The sequence below is a fragment of the Mugil cephalus genome, chromosome 1 (genome assembly GCF_022458985.1).
Source record: "Mugil cephalus isolate CIBA_MC_2020 chromosome 1, CIBA_Mcephalus_1.1, whole genome shotgun sequence".
NCBI classification, from domain to species: Eukaryota; Metazoa; Chordata; class Actinopteri; order Mugiliformes; family Mugilidae; genus Mugil; species Mugil cephalus.
Window position 1 is genome coordinate 12,024,454 of NC_061770.1, and position 8,672 is coordinate 12,033,125.

General features: G+C 41.8%; 1 protein-coding gene across 1 annotated transcript; it reads left to right on the top strand.

Annotated features, from left to right (window-relative positions):
- Window positions 1-666: 666 nt before the first annotated feature.
- ddx23 (DEAD (Asp-Glu-Ala-Asp) box polypeptide 23) lies at window positions 667-6,977 on the top strand. Its single transcript, XM_047584715.1, has 17 exons — window positions 667-782; window positions 1,482-1,639; window positions 1,775-1,894; window positions 2,411-2,504; window positions 2,596-2,661; window positions 2,760-2,898; window positions 2,989-3,122; window positions 3,207-3,319; window positions 3,405-3,548; window positions 3,694-3,919; window positions 4,031-4,176; window positions 4,290-4,467; window positions 5,293-5,535; window positions 5,621-5,772; window positions 5,861-5,969; window positions 6,074-6,248; window positions 6,368-6,977. Exons 2-17 carry the CDS (start codon window positions 1,482-1,484, stop codon window positions 6,589-6,591), a joined length of 2,421 nt encoding a protein of 806 aa, XP_047440671.1. The 5' UTR covers window positions 667-782; the 3' UTR covers window positions 6,592-6,977.
- Window positions 6,978-8,672: the final 1,695 nt, after the last annotated feature.

Genomic DNA, 8,672 nt, shown 5'->3' on the forward strand with positions numbered 1-8,672 from the left:
TATTGTTTACAACAACAGATAAGAGTGAAAAGTGTAGGGTATAAAAGATAAATAAGAAAGTAAAATAGAAGTAAAACAGAATAAAAAAGTTCTTTCATATATACAAAAAGTACAATGGGCAATACAGGGTTTTGCACAGATGATTTTCAGATATTACAGTGTAACTGAGCATGAAGTTGTAAACAGTACATAGTAAATGGTAAAAGTTTTGATATATATATAATATATATTATATAATAGATATAATATAATTAGAGTGTTCAATGTGGAGTCAGCAGCAGCAGCAGCAGGAAGGAAAGACCTTCCAAAATGTTTGTATTTAAATATGTCTGTTTTTATTATAATTAAGCACGTATTAAAGTTATTATTATTTTTTTCTGTTATAGAATAGATACAGCTACAAAAGCTACAATTCATGTTCATTATCCTGCTAACATCAGAGCCGTATATTAGAGACAGGGTTAGAGCTAGAGACGATCTAATGTATGACTCTCACTAACATGTAACACGGCTGCCACCCTGTGGAAAATACAGATTCTGAATAAGAGAATTTTTTTTTAAGCAGGCATTTAGGCGCTCATGTGCTAAACATTAGGGGTCCTCAAGGAGTTCATCCTGTTTGCTGGGAAATGTAGTTGTAAAAACAGTGGCTTTGATTCTTTGTGTAACGCCTGGTACTACAGCTCCCACAAATCCTTGCGCGCTTCAGCTCGTGTCCGGAGACATGGCGTCTTCTTGAAGCGTAGAGAAATCGCAACTGTTTTTGTTGACAAGTGTTAAAGGTAAACTTTTGATGTTGTAAACCACGAATGCAGCGGGTCCGTGTGAGAATATTTTAATGTGGTTTCAGTCGTCCACGTTTGAGCAGTTTATTGAAGATTATTAGCATTTGTGCTAAGTTGTTAGCTGGCTAACATAAGGTGCTAGCTTACTGGATTCATTTTGCAGAGAGTTTCTCAAATTTTGCGTGAACCTGTGTGAAAAGTTTCTATACTGTTAACATTTATCTGCAAATAAATCAAGCCCGAATCTATTTTTTTCAAAAAGGGAAAGTTCAGTAGTTTTCGTTTCCTTAATGTATTTCCAAGAGAAACTGTTTATGTCATTGAAGCTCAATAAGAAGCGGTAGAGTTAAGTAAATTCTGGAAATGTGTCTGAAACAGAATCATTTGCAACAGATTTCATTTATTTGTTTTGGCAAGTAATGTCATTTAGATATGGGCACACAGTTTAAATTGGTAAAAATAATATATAACCACATGAAATAGAGGTTACTAACAGAACGAAGGTATCATCAGCCAATATGCATGATCTGCATGTGCATATGTGCACATATGCATATGATGACTGTTGAAATAATTTATTTAATATTCACTAACCACAACTGTAGCCTCCTAATTTGTGTCTCATCAATTTTATAAACGTAGGCAAATATAAAAGTTGATAATAAAGCTACCCATACATGCTCTGTGTGACTACAGATGGCAGCCGACTCCACAGACAAGAAGGATGCCGAATCCTCAGGGCCCAAAGACAGAGAAAGGAGACGCAGTCGCTCTCGAGACAGAGACAGAAAAGTCTCACCTTCACGCAAACGCCATCGGTCCCGTGAAAGAAACCGCTCCAAGTCTCCAGACAGGTAACTCTGGAGCCACAGCATAACGTGCAGAATGCTAGACCTAAGTTGTCGTAATTTTTGATTTCCGTGCACTTGTGTTATATTTGTATAAACGTCTAAGGTTCTCTGTTTCTGTCTGATGTGTCACAATGACAGGGACCGACGCATGAAAGACAAGGATAGAGAGAAGGAGCGTGACAGAGATAAGGAACGAGAGAGGAACCGTAAGGACAGAGACAGCCATCGGCGTGATAAAGATCGCAGCAGGAGGTCCAGGTGTGTAACGGCTGGAAGAAACTGAGATTGAGAAGCATCATTTACATGTATAACTGGTTTAAAGTTTAAATCATACACTTTGTTCCTCACTTTCTCAAATGTCTTAACGCCAAATCTAAAGTGAATATTGAAGATACAGAATATTTTTTAATTTTCTGCTGCCGCTTTGATAACTGTGACGACACAAGCAAGATCTTTCTCATCTTGAAAGCCTTTATCAAATTTTATTCTTTCCTTATTTCTGTAAATATTAACAAAACCTACTGAAGCAGCCAGTTATTTTTTTATATTTCCTAAGCAGCAGTTGCAAAATAATTGTGGTCAAATTTCATTCTTTTATTATGTTAAAATAAATAATTGCAGCACAAAAAAACACCTGTGTCAGCTGTGATGTTGCTCAGTCTTACTTTATTAAATATAACCAAATTATTTCTTCACTTACTGAAAATGTAGAAGAAGGTTGGGTTTATAAGGAACAGCTTGACAGTTATTGAAGTTTCTTACTCTTTATTACAGAAGTGCCTCACCAAAGTCCAAGGATGGAAAGCTGAAGAGAGAGAAGGATATAAAAGCAGAAGAGGAGGAAGATGATAAAAAGAAGAAAGACAAGGTAAGAGTCTGATATTTGGGAAAAGATTTTGCTTTGCGTTGCCTTTTGTCTTTCTATTGTGAATGTTTGATGTGATGTTGTTGTTGTTCAGGTCCAGCCGCTGTCTCTGGAGGAACTTCTGGCCAAGAAGAAAGCAGAAGAGGAAGCTGAGGCAAAGGTAAAGTGTTTCTCTTGCTACGTGTTTTATTTTTCCTCTTCAACGTCAACATTGTTTTTCCTAAATCTTTCCCCAAATTTTGATTTTTTGACTTTTAGCCCAAGTTCCTGTCAAAGGCAGAGCGAGAAGCTGAGGCTCTGAAACGCAGAGAACAACAGACGGAGGAGAGGAGGAAAATGCTGGACGAGGAGAGAAAGAAAAGGAGGATGTTTCAGGACATAGGGAGAAAAATGCTTGGTGTGTATCAGTCTCTAACTCGTCTCTAACGGTCTGCGTTTTGTTGAATGGTCAAAGCCTGTCGATAGTAACTGGGCCTTTTTGACACAGAGGACCCTCAGGAACGAGAGAGACGAGAGCGGAGAGAGCGAATGGAGCGAGAGAACAACGGGAACGAGGAGGACGATGGCCGACAGAAGCTCAGGGAGGAGAAAGACAAAGGAAAAGAACTCCAGGCCATCAAGGTCAGTGCTAACATTTACCGCGCTGTAGAGATTCAAAAACATGCTTAATTGTATTTATGAATGATGTGGTTCACTCACTTACAGGAGCGATATCTGGGTGGGCTCAAAAAACGCCGGAGAACTCGTCACCTGAACGACAGGAAGTTTGTGTTTGAGTGGGACGCCTCTGAAGACACCTCAGTGGACTACAACCCCATGTGAGTCGGCTGTGAGTGCTCTCTCCATACTTTACGCTGGTCTTTATCGTCCAGTCTAATCTAATCGTTATGGTTTTTATCCCAGTTACAAAGAAAAGCATCAGGTGCAGCTGTATGGACGAGGCTTCATCGCCGGCATCGACCTGAAGCAGCAGAAGAGAGAGCAGTCACGTTTCTATGGCGACCTGATGGAGAAGAGGCGCACGCTGGAGGAGAAGGAACAGGAAGAGTGAGTAAAACTTGATCACGATCAGCTCATTTTTATTTGAAAAGTTGGAGCTGAGTTTGTATTTAATGAAACTGACTGGAAAGTGAAATGTCAGAACATCACTTCGTCTTTGTTCCTGCTGACAAATCCCTTTCTCTCAATTCAGGACGAGGCTGAAGAAGATGCGTAAGAAGGAAGCCAAGCAGCGCTGGGACGACAGGCACTGGTCTCAGAAGAAGCTGGACGAGATGACGGACAGAGACTGGAGAATCTTCAGAGAAGATTACAGCATCACCACGAAGGGAGGAAAGATCCCCAACCCCATCAGGAACTGGAAGGAGTACGCGCTGCCCGCACACATCCTGGAGGTCATCGACAAATGTGGCTACAAGGTCAGAGAGACGATAACATTTCAAGTTTGACGAGCAGATACATGAAACTATTTCACTGATATTGAAACTGTGTTGAACTGAGTCCGTAATAAACATTTTTGTCTTTTCCAGGATCCGACTCCGATTCAGAGGCAGGCCATTCCTATTGGTCTACAGAACCGTGACATCATCGGCGTGGCCGAGACTGGTAGCGGTAAAACGGCTGCTTTCCTCATTCCACTGCTTGTCTGGATTACCACCCTGCCTAAAATTGACAGGTAACGCGGCTTAAGCTCCGTCTAGTCTCCAGGAAGCCCCCAGACAGTGTCCCACTCCGGGTTTTAGTTTCCTTCCTACTAACTGTAACATTCCTCCGTTCTTTGACCGGCAGGATTGAAGACTCAGACCAGGGTCCGTACGCTGTGATCTTGGCCCCGACCCGTGAGTTGGCGCAGCAGATCGAAGAGGAAACCATAAAGTTTGGTAAACCGCTCGGCATCCGAACGGTGGCTGTGATCGGAGGTATCTCCCGAGAGGACCAAGGGTTCCGACTCAGGATGGGCTGTGAGGTGAGACATTTTAAAAAAATGTGTTTAGATTATAAAATCCTCTCTGGTTTGTAAATCATCACACACTTAAAAAGAAACTTTTTTTAAAATCAAAGATGCTACATTATCTGAAAAGGACCAAGTGAGGATCAGATCACATTTGTCCGCTGGTTTTCTTAATGATGAGTCTGGTGATAGATCAGACTCAGCCTCTTGTAACCTGAGCTCAGCGTTATGGTATAAAGTTAGAATGCAGCAAGCACCAGATGACACTAAACCTTTATATTTAGCACATAAATACATTTAAACACCTTGGTTATGTTGAGCTTTATTACACTCTTGATTCATAGTGGTGGTCAGTATGCACAGTAAGTTATACAGGATGGTTTTCTATACAAATAGAAACAGGAAGTGCTCGTAGTTAATTCACAATTTACTTTAGACGTCAAAACAGTTTGATTAGGAAGAGAAATGTAATAGACTGTATAAGTTGTGCCAAATAAACCATTATTTAAGTATTTAAGATGTGTTGAAATGCTGTTGACACACGGGCATCAAACTGTTCTTGTAGATAGTATGAGCTGAAAATGAAAAAGAAGAATATCAGACGTCAACAAATGAGATGTATTTTAGAGATTAACTCTCTGTTTAAACGCTGTAAATAATACGACTGATCAAACCGAACATACGACAATGCAGCAAAGCAATTTATGTACAGTACTGTATATAGTTACAGCCTCTTGGCAGTAATCCTGAGCTTCCATTTCATCGCCTCAGTAAAAAATGCTCCAACTCTAAACATACAGTATAATCACCAGCTGTATCTCTCTCTTCCTCCTCTACCAGATTGTGATCGCCACCCCCGGTCGTCTGATCGACGTCCTGGAGAACCGCTACCTGGTCCTGGGCCGCTGCACGTACGTGGTCCTGGACGAGGCCGATCGAATGATTGACATGGGCTTCGAGCCCGACGTCCAGAAGATTCTGGAGTACATCCCAGTGACCAATCAGAAACCAGACACGGACGAAGCGGAGGACCCGGAGAAAATGATGATGAACTTTGAATCTGGGAAACATAAATACAGACAAGTACGTGTGTCTTCGCACACTGGGCTCTTCTATATTTGCCACGTCCTCTCTTTTAAAATGTTTTCTCTTCCGTCGCGTCTCGCAGACGGTCATGTTCACAGCTACGATGCCTCCGGCTGTGGAGAGGCTGGCCAGGAGTTACCTCAGACGTCCGGCCGTGGTTTACATCGGCTCCGCTGGAAAACCTCACGAGAGGGTGGAGCAGAAGGTCCTGCTGATGTCGGAGGGAGAGAAGAGGTGAGACACACTCGCACACCAACGTCAAACACCAAACATTCTGCTCGCCTACAGAGCGCTGAGTTTCTTTGTGTTGTTTGTTGCGCAGGAAGAAGCTGCTGGAGGTTTTGTCGCACGGCTTCGAGCCGCCCATCATCATCTTCGTCAACCAGAAGAAGGGTTGCGACGTCCTGGCCAAGTCTCTGGAGAAGATGGGGGTAAGTCACTGCAGACTGCACAAGTCTGCAAGTTTCTCGGTGCACAAAATACATTTAAAAAAATGACACAACAAAGTTTGACATGGACTGTCTTGTTCTCACAGTACAATGCTTGTACGCTGCACGGTGGCAAAGGCCAGGAACAGAGAGAGTTTGCGCTCTCCAACCTCAAGGCCGGAGCCAAAGACATCCTGGTGGCCACTGACGTTGCTGGTCGAGGTATCGACATCCAGGACGTCTCCATGGTCATTAACTACGACATGGCTAAGAACATCGAAGGTAAGAGGCGCCGTCCTGTGTCCAGATTTTCCTTTGTGTTCACTTTATTTTATCATCGTGTGGAATTAGACTTTTATGTGAGTGTGAGAGTCAGTGTTTCACTCTCCCTCCTCCCACAGACTACATCCATCGTATCGGTCGTACGGGTCGTGCCGGTAAGAGCGGTGTGGCCATGACTTTCCTGACTAAAGAGGACTCGGCGGTGTTTTACGACCTGAAGCAAGCCATCCTCGAGAGCCCGGTGTCCACCTGCCCCCCGGAGCTCACCAACCACCCCGACGCTCAGCACAAACCTGGAACCATCCTGACCAAGAAGAGGCGCGAGGAGACCATCTTTGCCTGATTTGATTCGGGCTTTATCCACTGAGAAAACACACGGCTGGTCCCACACAGTTTCATCACCTCCACATGTTTCAGATTCAGGATTGAGTCATCGGGCTAATTACAACTTTTTTTTTCTTTTCTTTTTTTTTTTTTTTGGTTATTTCTCTCCTGTCAGCATTTGTGAGTGTATTTGGTGTCTGTGATCCAGAGCCATGGTCCTTGAGCAGTACCCTGATGATCTGCACTGTATAAAAATCAAATGTGATGTGAGGTTAGATGAGCAGTCAAAATAGTTTTAAGTCGTTTTCTATAATTTGAGACCAATATCAGAATTGATGCCTGTTTCTTTTGCTTCAGATGTTTAAGTTGCAGTTGTTTTAAATATAAACATTTGTATGAAGTCAATCTGCCTCAGACGTGTCTAAATAACTCTTTTTTTTTTTGTCTTATGCGACAGGAAAACCAAATGTAAGAGGAATGTTGGCGTTTGGGCCAAGAGGGTGGGCCGGTCTCATGAGTTTATCCTCCGTTTTAATTAGACCATAGTGGAAAGTGCTGAGACAAAACTCACACCCAAACGTTTTGTGCAAGTGCGCACAAATCTGAGTCTGATCTGCACCCAGTCTACGTATGTGTGGTGCCAGTGGTGTCGCAGAGTAAAGATGCATTTATTCTAGTCTTTTCTCAAGTTCTCATGAGTTAGAAGTGCCACAATTAACATGTTAGAAGAAGATCTCATGCTGCAGGTTTTATGAAATGAGCTCTGGGAGCCGGTGCTGGTGACTTTGGTCCAGGCTGAAATTTCTCACCACGAATGAAAAGCCATAAAGAGTTAAAGGGACTGTTGTAACTTTTCAATGTGAAACAGTCTTCATGTTTAAATTTGTCCTGTACTTTGACTTAAATTATCTACAAAACTGAGCTAATTAGCACATGTTAGCATGCTTTAGAGCACTACCCACGAGGCCCATGGTGGTACTGCAAGGGGGGGGGGGGGGGGGGGTTCGTAAAATCTGGTGAATTTAATATAAAACACACATATAGTTGGTGGGGGGTCCCTACTTCATCTCCCCGTCAGTTTAGGGGTCCTTGACTTGGAAAACCGTGAAGACCACTGCATGAAATGATCATGTTACGGTTGCAAAAAAGGCCAAAAAATTAGGTAAAAAGATTTTAGTTGAGCATTTTACATCCTGTCATTTTCTAAGGGAACTTTTTCTCAGCTGATGTGTTGACAGAGCAGGAAAGTATTAAATGTGACTCATTTGAGGCGGTTAAAGGGTCCCGGTGTTGCTCATGTTCATGTGTCACTTCTTCATCTTATGACACAGACGGTGCTGCTTAAAGGTATTTGTACCACTCAGAATTTTTTCCACATTTCTGCATAAATCCAACTCGGTGGTACACAAAGGGAACCCAATTAAGCCAATGAAACCAAAATATCATGTTTTTGTCTTTGTTCTGAAAAATAAATCATTTGTAGAAATCTGTGAGGTGCAAACGTTAGTTGTTTATCTGAATGGAAACATTTCAGATCAGATGGAATTATAATTTGACCTTAAAATGAACGTGTAGAGGTGCACCTCGCTGATATGTGATATTAGCTCGTTTTCCTGAATAAATAAAAACCAAAGTGTGATATTTCAGCCACAGTGTTTCGCTGGGGAAACCTTTTCTTTTCTCCTGTCATTCACATGGACGTTACTTAACCCTCTAGTTATCTTTGAGGTTAATTTGACTTTAAAGTCTCTAAATATATTATTAGCGTTTTCTTTTTTGGTTCGTATTTAATGGCTTTTTCTTATTTGATATGGACTCACAAACTATAGGTTATCATTCTTGACAATAGAAACAAATCTCTTTCCGATTTAAAGTCAATTCCATCAGTGAGATTTTGTGTTGATCTGCATATTTCTCCAGAGTTGTGTAAGGTGTGTGCACAAAATAAACTTGGGATTTTTTATAACTGACACCAAGGACAAAAAGTGTTGGAAAAACTGAAGGTAATAGGTTAAACACATACCACCCAAGTTAAATCAGCAGCTTTGAAATAAGTAGTGACGGCAAACGTCTTGATCCAGGAGACATCAGTCCAAACCA